General features: G+C 38.7%; 1 protein-coding gene across 14 annotated transcripts in view; it reads left to right on the top strand.

The window, feature by feature from the left end:
* The window catches only part of RNF38 (ring finger protein 38), a 133,857-nt gene that overhangs the window by 109,795 nt on the left and 7,452 nt on the right, over window positions 1-16,610 (top strand). For all 14 annotated transcript variants that reach the window (XM_032240063.1, XM_032240062.1, XM_032240065.1 and 11 more), the window contains 6 exons: window positions 2,726-2,893; window positions 4,158-4,328; window positions 7,309-7,470; window positions 7,784-7,890; window positions 9,400-9,484; window positions 14,919-15,040. In XM_032240063.1, coding sequence (XP_032095954.1) covers window positions 2,726-2,893; window positions 4,158-4,328; window positions 7,309-7,470; window positions 7,784-7,890; window positions 9,400-9,484; window positions 14,919-15,040 — 815 coding nt within the window. The remainder of the gene's footprint in view (window positions 1-2,725; window positions 2,894-4,157; window positions 4,329-7,308; window positions 7,471-7,783; window positions 7,891-9,399; window positions 9,485-14,918; window positions 15,041-16,610) is intronic.

The following is a 16,610-nucleotide window of genomic DNA, read 5'->3' as shown; positions in this document are numbered from 1 at the left end:
CATTTCAGAAAAGGCAACGTCTCATTTACATAGTAGTGTTATGTGTTGAGTCTGTATATTGGAATATGAAAAGATTACATATATAAATAACCAGAACAACACAAGAAGTAGAAATCCTTAGCAGACCAGTAGCCATGGCAGAAATTATAAAAGCATAACAAGTCTGTCTTTAAAAATTACACCTGGGGCTGGGCATGGTAGCCCATGCCTATAATCCCAGCACTTGGGGAGATCGAAGCAGGTGGATCACCTGAGGCCTAGGAGTTTGAGACCAGCCTGGCCAACATGGTGAAACCCCATCACTTACTATTATTGTGTTATAATTACCTATAGGGTTCAGTATAGCAACAGCAACGTGCTGTACAGGTTTGTAGCCTAGGGTCAATAGGCTAACATATGAGCCTAGGAGTATAGAGGCTCTGCCATCTAGGTTTGTATAAGTATACTCTATGATGTTAGCACAACAGTGAAATCACCTGACACATTTCTCAGAATGTGTCCCTGTTGTTAAGTGATGCATGAGTAGATATACATGGCAATATGACTTGATAAATGAATGTAGGTGATTTGGAACAAGAGAGAATTGCTAATAAGTGATCCTGGGACAGTTGGGTGACCAAATGAAAACATGACATTTGATTCATTACTTCATACCATTTTCAGGAGTCAATGCCAGAGAGATTAAAGATTTAAGTGTTAAAGGCAAAACCATAATTTTTTTTTTTTTTTTTTTTTTTGAGACGGAGTTTCACTCTTGTTACCCAGGCTGGAGTGCAATGGCGCGATCTCGGCTCACTGCAACCTCCGCCTCCTGGGTTCAGGCAATTCTCCTGCCTCAACCTCCTGAGTAGCTGGGATTACAGGCACGCACCACCATGCCCAGCTAGTGTTTTGTATTTTTAGTAGAGATGGGGTTTCACCATGTTGACCAGGATAGTCTCGATCTCTTGACCTCGTGATCCACCCGCCTCGGCCTCCCAAAGTGCTGGGATTACAGGCTTGAGCCACCGTGCCCGGCAAAACTATAAATTTTTAAGAAAGTAACAAAACGAATAGCTTCGTGATCTTCAGTAGGGAAGACTTTCTCTTAAGACAGAAAAGGCACCAACTATTGATGAATTAAACTCAAAGATATTATCAGAAATAGACATAAACATATATTAGTCATTTACTTTTTGACAGAAATGCCAAAGAATTCAAGGAGGGAAGAGATTTTTTTTTCCTTTCTTTCTTTCTTTTTTTTCTTTTTTTTTTTTTTTTTAAGATGGAGACTCACTCTGTCACCCAGGCTAGAGTACAGTGGTGCGATCTTGGCTCACTGCAACCTCCACCTCCTGAGTTCAAGCGATTTTCCTGCCTCAGCCTCCCAAGTAGCTGGGATTATAAGTGCATGCCACGGTGTCTGTCTAAAGTTTTTTTGTAATTTTAGTAGAGATGGGATTTCACCATGTTGGCTGGGCTTGTCTCAAAATACTGACCTCAAGTGATCAGCCTGCCACTGCCTTCCACAATGTGCTGGGATTATAGGCACCCACCACCACACCCGGCTGATTTTTTTATTTTTAGTAGAGATGGGGCTTCACCATGTGTGCCAGGCTGGTCTCATCCTCCTGATGAGCTGATCTACCTACCTCGGCCTTCCAAAGTGCTGAAATTACAGGCGTGAGCCACTGTGCCCGGCCAAACTAATATCATATTTTTTTCAGTTGTGTTTATATTGGCAAAAGAATTGAAAACAACATGAACGTGTGTTGGTTCACCATATGATAGGACTATGTTAAGCGAATGTTTCTTGAAATGTCTGGCTAGTATCAAAAACAACATATCCTGCCGGGCGCGGTGGCTCAAGCCTGTAATCCCAGCACTTTGGGAGGCCGAGGCAGGTGGATCACAAGGTCAAGAGATCGAGACCATCCTGGTCAACACGGTGAAACCCCGTCTCTACTAAAAATACAAAAAATTAGCTGGGCATGGTGACGCGTGCCTGTAATCCCAGCTACTCAGGAGGCTGAGGCAGGAGAATTGCCTGAACCCGGGAGGCGGAGGTTGCGGTGAGCTGAGATCGCGCCATTGCACTCCAGCCTGGGTAACAAGAGCGAAACTCTGTCTCAAAAAAAAAAAAAAACATATCTTGAATACATATCTGCAATGTAGTATTAAATGGAAAAACAACGTTACAAAGTAGTATGATCTCATTTCTTTTAAGAAAACAAAAACATGACAATTTATGTGTAATTGTGCTGAAAGAGTAGAAGGATGAGTTATCAGCATTGTTTGCCTCTGAGTTTTAGGTAGGTTGGGAGTAACATTGGCTAGGAGGGAAAGGAGACTTTAATACTACTTTGCATTGTTTTGCTAGTTGTAATGAAAGTTTGTTTTGAATGTGACCAAATATTGGAAGATAAAAGCTTTCATGTTTCCAGAAATTTTCTTTTTAAGAAAGTACTCTGCCTTATAAGGGTTAATGTAGTAATCCATTATTTCCCTGGGCTTTTGAAGTCATTTGAGGGAGGAGGTTAGCCCCAGTTTTGTGGGAATAGTACATACTCTTGAAATAGCCAGCTCTCCCATAAAAAGACAATGAATATTCTGGTTAAAACTGTTGGAGAGTACATTGTGAAAATCCAGGTAGCCCAGAGAGGAGCCAGTAAATGACCAAATGTTGATTTTGAATAGTTAACATTTTTATCTAAACAGCTAAAGTTCGTTTGTTTTTTCTTTAAAGCTCCATCAAGGAACAGTCCCTGTTTCTTACACAGTAACAACAGTGGCACCGCATGGGATTCCACTCTGCACAGGCCAGCACATCCCTGCTTGTAGTACACAGCAGGTCCCAGGATGCTCTGTGGTTTTCAGTGGACAGCACCTCCCTGTCTGTAGTGTGCCTCCTCCAGTAAGTCTATGTCTTTGTTCTCATTAGATATTACTATTAAGCACACACCAGCCCGAATTTGGTTTTGTAACTTATTGACTCTGGAATCCCTCTTTAGAGGAGCTAACTGCATTATATAAGCAAATGAAATTTAAGAGACTCCTTTTGTAGTTTCACTTTAAAGTGAAAAGGCCAATTTTATTGCAACAAAAATCTCAGCAACCATTTAATAAAATTAGCTTTAAAACCTGATATTATAGTTTTACATTTGATTATACATATTCGAATATGCTGAAGGTCAAACCATGTTTTCTCATATATCAACCCCATTTATAGTTAAAGCCAATGAAGGTCAGTCTAAGTCTCAGAGACCTTAGTGTTCATCACTTACTGAGTTTTAATGGGCAATTTGAGTGCTTGCTCTTATTCCTTACTATAGGAAAACTATGATGAAAATAGCATCAGCCGCCATTTTCTCGTCACTGAAGCTGAAAAGTTAAATGACTTGCTTAGTGTCATAGTAACAGCTAGGATGGGAGAGCAGAGATTGATACCCACTTTTTTTCTTGCCTCTGAAGCTTATGTTTTGTCCTTTAATCTCAGCCTCCTTTCAGAAATGAGGGTACTGTATTTAAATGATTTATTTAAGGTCAACAATGTCTTCAAAGGAAAGCACTTAGCAAAACTTAAATATAACTCTTAATACCTTGCTCTGAATGTGACATTAAAACACATACACTCCCCCCATACTAATTTAACAGATTAAACACACACACCCACCCCACCCCACCCCACCCCACACACCCAATACTAATTTAACAGATTAATTTACCCAAGCTTGGTGTTTCAAGTGATAGAAACATTGTACCAAATTTAAGAATTAACATACTGAGAGATCATAAGGCAATTAATTGACAGTTGTGTTCTTATAAAAATCCTAGGAAGAAAAATATTTCTGCAGGATTGAAAAGGGGAGTTTCTTGAAGTATCACTAGTGTTTGCTACTTCTTAAACCAACTAGAGAGAGGTTCCTTTTCTATGCAGGACTTACTCCTGTAACCTGTTTCATAGATGTTTAAAAGGCTAAAATAAAGTTAAGTGGTTCAACCAGTTTGTAAAAATTACATAAAATACAGAATAATTATTATCAATACTTTATACTTTACCAGTAGATATACTAGTAGTTCATTGTTAATATAAGTTATTAAAACATTTGTATGATTTTGGGAGAGGTATGACAATGACAGATTTGAATCTCACTACTGTAATGGTTTCTTTTTTACAGATGCTTCAGGCATGTTCAGTTCAGCACTTACCAGTACCATATGCTGCATTCCCACCCCTTATTTCTAGTGATCCATTTCTTATACATCCTCCTCACCTTTCTCCCCATCATCCTCCTCATTTGCCACCACCAGGCCAGTTTGTCCCTTTCCAGACACAGCAATCACGATCGGTAGGTATCTCTACTATTATGTCAGAAGTCTTAATTTTTAATTAATTTTTAATTTTTTCAGAATGTTTAGACCAGGCAGATAACCTTAGTGGATGTAAGAACCAGAAGAATGCCTAAGTTACTATGTTTAAATGGCACATTTAAACATAATAACTTGGTCAGGTGCAATGGCTCACATCTGTAATTCCAACACTTTGGGAGGCTGAGGCGGGCAGATCACTTTGGGAGGCTGAGGCAGGCAGATCACCTTGGGTCCGGAGTTCAAGACCAGCCTGGCCAATTTAGTATTTTTTCTCTACTAAAAATACAAAAATTAGCTGGGCATGGTGGCACATGCCTGTAATCCCAGGTACTTAGGAGGCTGAGGCAGGAGAATCACTTGAACCTGGGAGGCAGAGGCTGCAGTGAGCCAAGATCATGCCACTGTACTCCAGCCTGTGCGACAGAGCGAGACTCTGTCTCCAAAAAAAAAATAAACATAATAACTTAGGCATTCTTCTGGTTCTTAAAGGAATCCAAACATATACAAATTAGTAAAGACATTTACCTTAAATTTCTGGTTTCTTAAATTTTTCTAGTTATTTTAATGTCACATTTGTTTTCTATCGCATCTGGAACCCTTCAGGAAGTAAATCTGAAGAAAAGTTTTTAGTTGTACTGTTTTTTTCTTTTTATGTGGTTCTAAATTGGAAAATGAAAATACTATAAAATTGTTAATACTTGCTAGAATAATATTTGTATTCAGTTAGGTAAGTAAATTAACCCTTCTGAATTTCAATTACTTTTTCTGAAGGCCTGGTTTTCCACTGTTGTGATGAAAAGCAGATGAGGTAGTCTATTAACGTAGCTAATTCTGTCTTGGGACCGTGATATAGTTGAGAGACATATTATTTTAAGAGACTGGGAGAGGTAAGTACTATGTAAGTACAAAGAAGGGCACAGGAAAAAAAGGTCCAGTTCTTTGAATAGGCTGGGTTTAGCATTGGAACCATCAGACATTAAGGAGAAACAGGAGAGAGAACCTATGGAAATGGCTAGAGTGGAAGATTTCAGCTCTATGGAAAGAACTGGACAGTTTATTATAGCAGAGTCTTTCCATTGTTTACTAAGGATTTCTGTACCATGCTGGGTACCAAAGAGGCTGCTGTCCTGAAAACTATAGAAGCAATTATGACACAAGTCTGGCTCATCATAAAAGTTAGAATTGCTTCTGCAAGAGAATCTTTTCTTGGAATTAGGATTGGATTTGTGCCAGGAAGTTCTCAGCTTCCAGTATCTGGGAATTTAGGGTTAAAGCAAAATTTAGCTATCACTGGTATCTAAATTTGGAATTCTTTTAAAGGTCCACTCACATAGCCATATCATGACTTCATTTTCAGTAGTGTTGTCATAGTGTAAGCAGTTGTGATTTCTCTCAAGCATGCATAGGCTTCCAAACTAAAGCTTAGTATTTACTTATATTTGAATAACATGTTGCTATTCTGTAACTAAGGGAGGAAGTCAGACTAACATTTAAAAATACATGTGCCCAAGAGAATTCAATTGAAAACATCACAGAAATGTGTACACAAATGTAGTAGTAGCATTATATCCTAATAGTCAAAAAGTAGACAATCCAAATGTCCATCAACTCATACATGCATGAGCAAAGAGTGGTATCCCTGCAATGTAATTCTCGCCCATAAAAAGGAGTGAAGCATTGATAAAGTCCACGAAACGGATGAGCTTTGAAAGCAACATCCTAAGCAAAGAAGATAGACACAACTTCTTGCTTGTTCCATTTAAATGAACTGGTTCCATTTACGTGAAATGTGTAGAATAAGCATACATAAAAATGGTAAGCTGATGGCTTGGGGAAATGGAGATTGACTGATAATGGGCATACAGTTTCTTTTTGGGGTGTTAAAAATGTTCTGGAATTAGATAATGGTTACATAATTGTGAATATACCAAAAATCTATTTAGTTGCATTCCTTTATCGTATGTCAGTTATATCTCAATGAACTGGTTTTTGTTTTCTTGTGGTTTTTGTTTTCAGACGGAGTCTCCCTCTTGTTGCCCAGGCTGGAGTGCAGTGGTGTGATCTCAGCTCATTGCAGCCTCTGCCTCCCGGGTTCAAGTGATTCTCCTGCCTCAGCCTCCTCAGTAGCTAGGATTACAGGCGCCTGCCACCACATCTGGCTAATTTTTGTATTTTTAATAGAGAGATAGGGTTTCACCATGTTGGTCAGGCTGGTCTCAAACTCCTGACTTCAGGTGATCCACCCACCTCAGTCTCCCAAAGTGCTAGGATTACAGGCGTGTGCCTCCGCCGCCAGCTGAACTGTTCTTTTAAAAAAATACGTATCTGCTGTGTGCTTTGCATAGCACCACATTACCTCAGTGTTCACCACAAACTTTTGAATTAGGCTATGAACATGCCAGTTTTATGGATGATAGTACTTAGGTTCAGATTAGGTAATTTATCGAAAAGTTACATGGCTTATTGGTGACAGTACCAAGATTCTGTCTAATGTCCAAAAGCCCACAATCTTTTTGCACAGCATTATGCTTTCTGTACCGTATCTCATTTAGCCCCGTTTCTGATTTATAAATGCACTTCATGTTTTGTTTCATCTGTGAAACATTGTGTCTGAAAATTTTTTAGGTCAGGGTGCTATGACTGGAAAAGTAATTTTAATTTTCCTATCATTGGCTTACTTGATTACTTTTTTTTTTGTCTTCTCATTTTAAGAGAAGTCTCAAGTAGTAAAATAAATGGAGAATAATGGAATTGTTTAATAACATGTTTTAAACCTTATTGAAATTAAACATAGGAAGATTTTACTGTAGTCTATATGTTTACTTGCATGAATTTTAGATTCGTGTGAACATCAAGAGATGCATAGCCTTAGAGACATTTGGGGGTTTTAAATTTGTGCTTATTGTAAAGCATCATCTATTTAAACACAGGAAATACATATATATTTTTTCCCCTCAGCCTCTGCAAAGGATAGAAAATGAAGTGGAACTCTTAGGAGAACATCTTCCGGTAGGAGGTTTTACTTACCCTCCATCAGCCCACCCCGCAACATTACCTCCATCAGCTCCTTTGCAGTTCTTAACACATGATCCTTTGCACCAGGAGGTGTCCTTTGGAGTAGTAAGTTTTCATACATTGTTATGTTAATTACTTGCGTTGGCAACTTATTTGTTCTGAGTTATATTTCAGTATAACTCACCGTATTTAGAATTATATGTATTCTCAACAGCATTCAGTTGGAAAATTATATTTAGAAATACACCTAAGTGTATGGTTTAAAATGGTTGTTGCATAAATAAGTTCGAATTTAAAACATACTAAAAACCTTCAACAATAAAGAACTTTAGTGTTTTTTTTTAATTAGATACTTAATTTGACAGATTATTTGCAAATGTGGAGTCCTAAATTTTTTTTAACATTTTTTTCCCTGCAGCCTTATCCTCCATTTATGCCTCGTAGGCTCACAGGACGTAGTAGATATCGATCCCAGCAGCCAATACCACCTCCCCCGTATCATCCCAGCTTACTGCCATATGTGTTGTAAGTTTTTTCTTATCTTAATGATTTCTAAATTTTGAAACTCTTGAGATTATCTTTCCTTTATGAATGTCGTCTTTGTGGTCTAGCTGGGGTGTGTCAGTTATTTGTTTTTATTTAATGTTAAAGGGTGGGGTGAGTGGAGCCAGTTAAAGGTGAAAGAAGGAGAAGAATAGTAACATTGGAGAAGTGGGGAAGGAAGAAACCTGTGAGCCAAAAAATAGGTTTAACAAATCAAGAAGCAAGGTTAAGATTTTTGCCTCTTTTACAACTGCTGTTACTTACCACCAATCTTGAGTATTCAGCTTTTGGTCCTGTTTTTCTTGGGGGGAAAAAGGAAAAAAATTATTTCTATGTCTTAGAACTACTCTGTTTGGATTAAGTTGGTCTGTAAGAGAAATACCCATAGGTGGTAAACATGGTAGCTTTGTTTTGGGACAGAGTCTCACTCTTTTGCCCAGGCTGGAGTGCAGTGGTGCAATCTCAGCTCACTGTAACCTCCGCTTCCCAGATTCCAGCGATTTTCCTGCCTCCGCCTCCCAAGTAGCTGGTGGTACTTGCAGGCATGTACCACCATGCCCAGCTAATTTTTGTACTTCTAGTAGAGATGGGGTTTCACCATGCTGGCCAGGCTGGTCACAATCTCCTGACCTCAGAGAACTGACCATCTTGCCCTCCCAAAGTGCTGGGATTACAGGTGTGAGCCATCTCGCGTGGTCGGTAGTTCTTTATTTCTCTCTCATATAATAAAGTCTAGAAATAGGCAACTCGATGATTTGTTAGCCCTGTGACTATGAACATTGTTAATTGCTTCCTATCCATGATCTAAGATGGCCTCTCAGGCTCTAGTCGTAGGTCCACATTCCACCTAGCAAAAAAAAAAAAAAAAACAGATTCCTCTGCCTACCTGCTCCTCTCAAAGTTATGTCCCAGAAGGTGCACGTATAACCCCGCCTGTGTATCACATTGGCCATAACTTAGTCACATGTCTATAATTTCTAGGAAAGCTAGGGAGTACAGTCTTTATACCAGAAGGCCACATGCCTGTATTACCACACTGTTGTAGTTTTTCCTTCCTTCTTCCTCCTCCTCCTCCTTTTCTCTATTTATCTTTCTGTCTTAATGTCAGATGTATATGTCTCCCAATTTTGTTCTTAAAATGTTTTAAGGTCTTTTGCATTTCCCTATAAATTTTAAAACCAGCATGTGAGTTTTTACTTAAAAAGTACTTGCTGCAATCTTGGTAGGTATTGCATGAAATTTACAGATTATTTTAAGGAAAAGGTGACATCTTAATGATACTGAGTCTGCTAATCTTATATGGCATATTTCTGTTTATTCAGTTTTAAGTTATCCTAGCAGTATATCTGCAGTTTTTATTGTATAGTTCTTGCATATGTTTGGGTAAGTGACCATTCTTCATCCTTATAGCACTGGCCTCTGTCCTTCCTGTCCTGTTCATTGAATTAATGTACTCATATATCAATGCTTGTGTGATTGTTTTCACTGCAGATCAATGCTTCCAGTGCCACCTGCAGTGGGCCCAACTTTCAGCTTTGAATTAGATGTAGAAGATGGAGAAGTAGAAAATTATGAGGTTAGTAGATGAATTGTGAATTCATTTGGGGAGTATTGTGTATATGAAAGTATTATTCAGGGTCCAATCTTTTGACTTCCTGGGCCACATTGGAAAAAGAATTATTGTCTTGGGTCACACATAAGATACACTAACAGCCAATAAGCTTTTTAGAAATTGGAAAAAAAACTTATAATATTTTATGAAAGTTTATGAATTTGTGTTGGGGTATATTCAGAGCCATCCTGGGCCGCATATGGGCCATATGTTTGACAAACTTGATCTAAACATTTATTAGGTAAACACTTAGTACATTTCAAGATACAAACATGTCATAAAAACGTTTAACATCTTTAAGAATATTTGAATGTGTACTACCACTTACCCTTGATAATATGTAGGTAGATTGGTGCTCTGTTAGAATTACACACAATTCCAGTGAGAGAATGCAAATGAGAAAACAGCAAATTTTGATTAGGTGTGCTGAAAGGATTTTGTGGAAGCCAGAATGTTTGTGCTAGATCATAAATAATGTAGAAGCTTTTTCATGTGTAAGATTTAGGCAGAGAAGTGCTGGACATTCTTGAGAATCAACATACTATCTGGTTAAAGTGAAAGGGAGAGAATAGGCATTTGATTGAAAAACTCTCTTGGTTGTCCTTGATTGCTTGCTACAGAGTGGACATAATTTTGAATATTGTGGGGGAGGAAGGAATCACTAAATGTTTTCATTGCTTTATGGCACAGTGCTCTTAAATATGAGTCAAAACTGCCAGTACTGTGATGTAATTGATGGGAGTGGTTAGAAAATGGTGACAGGTAAGCCTGTTTAGTTGTTGTAATAGGTCAGGCAATAAATTATAAAACCATGCGTGTTCTGAACTTTAGGAACTGTGACTAGAAAGGAATACCACAGACAACCAATTTTGACAAGGCCACCAGGAAGACACAATGGGGGAAGGATAGACTCTTTAAGAAATGGTGTTGGGAAAACTGGATATCCACCAGCCAAAGAATGAAACTGGACCTTTATATTACACATGAAAGTTAACTCAGAGTGGATTAAAGACCTAAATTTCAGACCTGAAATTATAAAAGTGCTGAAAGAAAACAGGGGAAATGCACCTTGATATTGGCTTGGCATTGATTTTTTGGCCATCACACCACAAGCTTAGGCAACAAAAGCTAAAATAATTGGGACTACATTGAACTAAAAAGCTTCTTTACCACAAAAGAAAGAAGGAATGAAATGAAGGGTAGCCTACAGGTTGGGACAAAATATGAAAAGTATATATCTGATAAAGGGTTAATATTTTAAAAATATATAAGGAACTTACACAACTCAATAGCAAAAAAAAAAAAAAAAAAGAATAACCCAATTAAAAAAAAAAAAATGGGTGAAGGCCCTGAATAGACATTTCTCAAAGAAGATACAAAATGGCCAACCAGGTACATGAAAAGGTACTCAACTTTATAGTCATCAGGGAAATGTAAATCAAAGCTACAGTAAAATACCACCTCACAACTGTTAGGATGGCTGTTATTGGACTTTCTGTTAAGTATTGACAAGAATGTAGAGAAAAGGGAATGCTTTTATCATGGGCTGCAGAGTGAATGTTGTGTTAGCAGGCATGCTTTCCCCATTAAAAAAAAAACAAAACAGTAAAGCCTGGATGATAGTGCATCTTGGTTTACTGAATATTTTAAGACCACTTTTAAGGACTACTGTTCAAAAAAAAAAGATTGCTTTCAAATATTACAGCTCATGTGCTCTGATGAAGATGTACAAAGAGATGAATATTGTTTTTAGACTTAGCATAATTTCTTAAGGGCCCTCAGAATGACAAATGAGCATTGGCTTCAACCTACAGTCACCAGCTGTATTAGCCCCTAACAAAAGATTCAGCCTGTTCTTTGAAGCCAGGTATTGACTTCTCTTTGTAGCTATGAAAATCTTAGAGGCCTCTTCCAAAATAGTACTGTTCCATCTACATTGAAAATCTATTCTTGGCCGGGCGCGGTGGCTCAAGCCTGTAATCCCAGCACTTTGGGAGGCCGAGGCAGGTGGATCACGAGGTCAAGAGATCGAGACCATCCTGGTCAACACGGTGAAACCCCGTCTCTACTAAAAAAAAAAATACAAAAAATTAGCTGGGCATGGTGGCGCGTGCCTGTAATTCCAGCTACTCAGGAGGCTGAGGCAGGAGAATTGCCTGAACCCAGGAGGCGGAGGTTGCGGTGAGCCGAGATCGCGCCATTGCACTCCAGCCTGGGTAACGAGCGAAACTCTGTCCCAAAAAAAAAAAAAAAAGAAAATCTATTCTTTATTCACTTTCATCAATGATCTTAGCTGGATCTTCTGGATAACTTGCTACAGCTTCTATATCAGCATTTTCTGCTTCAACTTGTACTTTGTTTTTATAAAGATGGCTTCTTTGAAGAGAGTTAGGTATTAGGCTTTGTTCTGTATTAGGCTTTGGCTAAAGAGAATGTTTTGGCTGGTTGGATCTTCTATCCATATCACTCAGACTTCCTCCATATCATCAATATGGTGGTTTTGCTCCCTGGCTTTTCTTTTTTGAGACAGGGTCTTACTCTGTCACCCAGGCTGGAGTGCAGTGGCATGATTTAGGCTAACTGCAGCCTCGAACTCCCAGGCTTAAGTGATTCTCCCACCTCAGCCTCCTAAGTAGCTGGTACAGTAGACGAACGCCGCCACACTCAGCTAATTTTTGCGATTTCTTTTTGTTTTTGTTTTTTTTTTTTTGTTGTTGTTGTTGTTGTTTTGCAGTGATAAGGTTTTGCCATTTTGCCCAAGGCTTGTCCAAGTGTTGGGATTACAGGCATGAGCCACTGTGCCCAGCGAGAATGGCACTTTTGACTTCCTATTCAGACCTTGCCTTTGCATTTATAACTTGGTTATGGGTTTGGCACAAGAGGTCTACATTTTAGTCTGTTTTGGCTTTGACATGGCTTTCTTTACTAAGCTTAATCATTTCTAGTTTTTAAAGTGAGAGACATGTTACTCTTCCTTTCACTTGAACAGTTAGAAGCCATTGTGGAGTTATGAATTGGCATAACTTAAATATTGGTTTGTCTCAGGGGCAAGGAATACCCAAGGAGAGGGAGAGAGACGGGTGAGTAGCCAGTCAGTGGAGTAGTCAGAATACACAACATTTATCAGTTAAATTTTCAGTCTTATGCAAGTGCAGTTTGTGGTACCACAAAACAACTACAATAGTAATGTCAAAGATCACTATCGCAGATACTAAATAATGAAAAAGCTTGAAATGCTTTGAGAATCCCCAAAACATGACACCAAGATATGAAATGACTACATGGCTGTTGGAAAAATTGAATTAATAGATTTGCTCAACAGAGGGTGGCCACACATCTTCAATTTTTTGTTTTTGTTTTTAAAAGGTTGCATCTGGGCCGGGCAGGGTGGTTCATGCCTGTAATCCCAGCACTTTGGGAGGTTGAGGCGAGTGGATCACCTGAAATTGGGAGTTCAAGACCAGCCTGACCAACATGGAGAAACCCTGTCTCTACTAAAAATACAAAATTAGCTGAGCCTGGTGGCTCATGCCTGTAATCCCAGCTATTTGGGAGGCTGAGGCAGGAGAATCGCTTGAACCCAGGAGACAGAGGTTGCAGTGAGCCAAGATCGTGCCATTGCACTCCGGCCTGGGCAACAAGAGCAAAGCTCTCTCTCGGGGGGGGGAAGCATCTGTGGCATTCAGTAAAGCAAAGTGCAATAAAACTAAATATGCTCCCTTGTAGTCTTTATACCGTAAGAACTTAACATATTTTCTTGTCATAAAATAGTTAATTCTGTTTTTCTCATCTATCATTATTGTTAATCATTCTGTTAACCCTGTGGCAACCTGAAAAATGGAGAAAAGCAGTCCTCAAAAGACATACTAATTTTGGGATAAACCAAATGAGTTATTAGAGTCATTAAAACTCAGTAGAAAGGAGGTACTGGTGTAAAATCAATAAGCATAATAATTGGCCGGGCATGGTGGATCACTCAGAGTTCGAGCCCAGCCTGGCCAACATGGCAAAACCAAGTCTCTACTAAAAACTACAAATAACAAAATAATTAACCAGGGTTAGTGGCACATGCTTGTAATCCCAGCCACTCAGGAGGCTGAAACAGGAGAATCACCTGAACCCGGGAGGCAGAGGTTGCCGTGAACCAAGATCATGCCATTGCACTCCAGCCTGGGGGATGAAGCGACAATCTGTCTCAAAAAAAAAAAAAAAAAAAAAAAAGCATAATAATTACAGTATACTGAAACACACCAAATATGTTAAAGTGCAGGAGTTTTGATAGTGGATACTTCATAAAAGAAAAAAAATTCTTTGGTCTCATTTATCCTACCATTTCTACATAAATTATTCTGAATATTATTTAGTATGAGGCAGATGCTCAGTATAGAAATTATCTAATAAATGAAGAATGATAAAATTAGAATACTACCATTTTGCCATCCTTAATGAATTAATGTATCTAGACTGTGTTCCATCTTTGGCTGCTAACATAACCAGCAGACATGATAGGCCTTATGGTAGAAGAGTCACATCTTCCTGTTTACAGGAGAAGAGGACAAGGAATTTGTTTAACCCCATGGGTCAGGGATGGGAATTTCAAACGGGATTTCTACAGCTAATTAACCTGGTTTCTTCAAATTTAAGAGTGAAAAAGAAACTTGAGGCATATTAAGCCATAGTATGTTATGGATTTGTTTGGGATCCTTATTTGAAGAAACTACTTGTTTTGAAAATAATTGAAACAAAAGTCTTATCTTTTTAGAGCAGTGACTCTCAACCTGGGGACAGTTTGTCCCCCAGGGGATATTTGGGAATGTGTGGAGACATTTTTGGTTGTTAAAACTGGGGGATATTACTGGCACCGAAAGAGGGAGGTCAGGAATGCTTCCCAACATCCTATAATACCTAGGCCAGCTCCACCGACAAAGAATTAACCAGGTCACAGGGTCAAAGTCACTACCTTTGTTTTACAGATGCACTTGATAGTAATGAAATAATACCATTTTTCAGTTTTGTTTAAAAATAATGAGATTTAGGATAGATGGTAGTAAGTAAAAGATTAGCCGTGGACTGTTGAGTCTGGGTAATGGACATATCAAATTTAATGTTATTTTTCTACTTTTGTATGTATTTAGGTTTTTTCATAAACATTTTAAAAATTGTTTTAGTAGGGTTCTGGGTGGTGCACACTTGTAGCTCTAGATACTCAGGAGGCTGAGGCAAGAGTATTGCTTGAGGTCAGGAGTTTGAGGCCATAGTGTACAATGATGATGCCTGTGAACAGCCACTATACTCTGGCCTGGGCAACCTAGCAGGACTCCATCTCTTTAAAAAAAAAAAAAAATCAGAATACATAACATAAAGAAAGATGAAAATATGTCTTCTTTTACCGCCACAGGCCCTGTTAAACCTGGCAGAGCGACTGGGAGAGGCAAAGCCTCGTGGACTGACTAAAGCAGATATTGAACAACTTCCTTCTTATCGGTTCAATCCTAACAACCACCAGTCAGAACAGACTTTGTAAGTGTATTTTTCTGACATCACTCTGCTAAATTTCCTTTTCTACCTTTATGAAATAAAAGCTTAAGAATCATTAAGGTAAAAGTTGGGAGAGGAAACAAAAAGTTAAAAATGTTTAAGAGTCAGAGATAACTTTGATAAAGATAAGTTATCTCTCTTTCATACTCTAAGCCAATGCTTCCTCAGTAAGTCATGTAGAGCCAATTAAAAATTAAATGTCTTAGTCGCACTAGGTAATGGCTGCTGTATCGGGTGGTATGGATGTAGAACATTTCTGTCATTTTAGAAAGCTGTTAGAGCTGTTTTGGATTTTTAGGTTGCTTAGAAATTTTGTTTCTAATTCACATTCTAGATTGTTTAATACAAGATTGAAAATCCATGCACATAAAATTTGAGGTTCTTAACCTAAAATTTCAGCTCAGTGTGGGGTCTTTTTAAAATAGCTTTATTGGGGCCAGGTGTGATGGCTCACGTCTGTAATCCCAGCACTTTGGGAGGCCAACGTGGGCAGATCATGAGGTCAAGAGATTGAGACCATCCTGGCCAACATGGTGAAACCCTGTCTTTACTAAAAATAAAAAAATAGCTAGGCGTGGTGGTGTGCTCCTGCAGTCACAGCTACTTGGGAGGCTGAGGCAGGAGAATCACTTGAACCTGGGAGGCAGAGGTTGTGGTGAGCTGAGATCGTGCCACTGCACTTCAGCCTGGGCAACAGAGCGAGACTCCATCTCAAAAAAAAGTAAAGCTTAAAAGCTTTATTGATATATAATTCACATACCATAAAATTCCACTCATTTAAAATGTACAGTTCACGCTGGGCATAGTGACTCACATCTGTAATCCCAGTACTTTGGGAGGATGAGGTGAGCAGATCGCCAGTGGTCAGGAGTTTGAGACCAGCCTGGCCAACATGGCAAAACCCTGTCTCTACTAAAAATACAAAACTTAGCTGGGCATGGTAGCAGGCATCCCAGCTACTCGGGAGGCTGAGGAAAGGAGAATTGCTTGAGCCCAGGAGGCAGAGGTTGCAGTGAGTCAGGATCATGCCACTGTCTTCTAGCTTGGATGACAGAGTGAGACTCTGTCTCAGAAATAATAATGGTTTTCTAAATGTACCATTCAGTGGTTTTTAGTATATTCATTGAGCTGTGTAACCATCACCACAATGAAATTTAGACCCGTTTCATCACCCTAAAATGAAACCCCGCACCTACTAGCAACACTTCATATTTCCACCTCACCCTGGTGCCTCCTCTTCATCCCCAGTCTACACTGTGTCTGTATAGATTATAGATAAACAGGGTCATATGATATATGGTCTTTTTGTGTCTAGCATCTTTCACTTTAGCTAACTTTTTCTATATTGTAGCTTTTAGCAGTAAGTCATTTTTTTTATGGCCAAATAATATTCCATTGTATAGATACATCACATTTTCTTTTTCATCAGTGGACAGACATTTGGGTTTCCACTTTGGTCATTGAATAATGCCAAAGCTAAATAATGGCTTTGAATCATGCTGTTGTCTTTTTTTTTTTTTTTTTTTTTTTTTTTTTTTTTTTTTTTTTTTTT

Source organism: Sapajus apella, unplaced genomic scaffold (genome assembly GCF_009761245.1).
Source record: "Sapajus apella isolate SASKATOON/1434 unplaced genomic scaffold, GSC_monkey_1.0 scaffold46, whole genome shotgun sequence".
Classification (NCBI taxonomy): Eukaryota; Metazoa; Chordata; class Mammalia; order Primates; family Cebidae; genus Sapajus; species Sapajus apella.
Note: the sequence above shows the minus strand (reverse complement) of the source record. Positions and strands in the feature narration are given on the sequence as shown.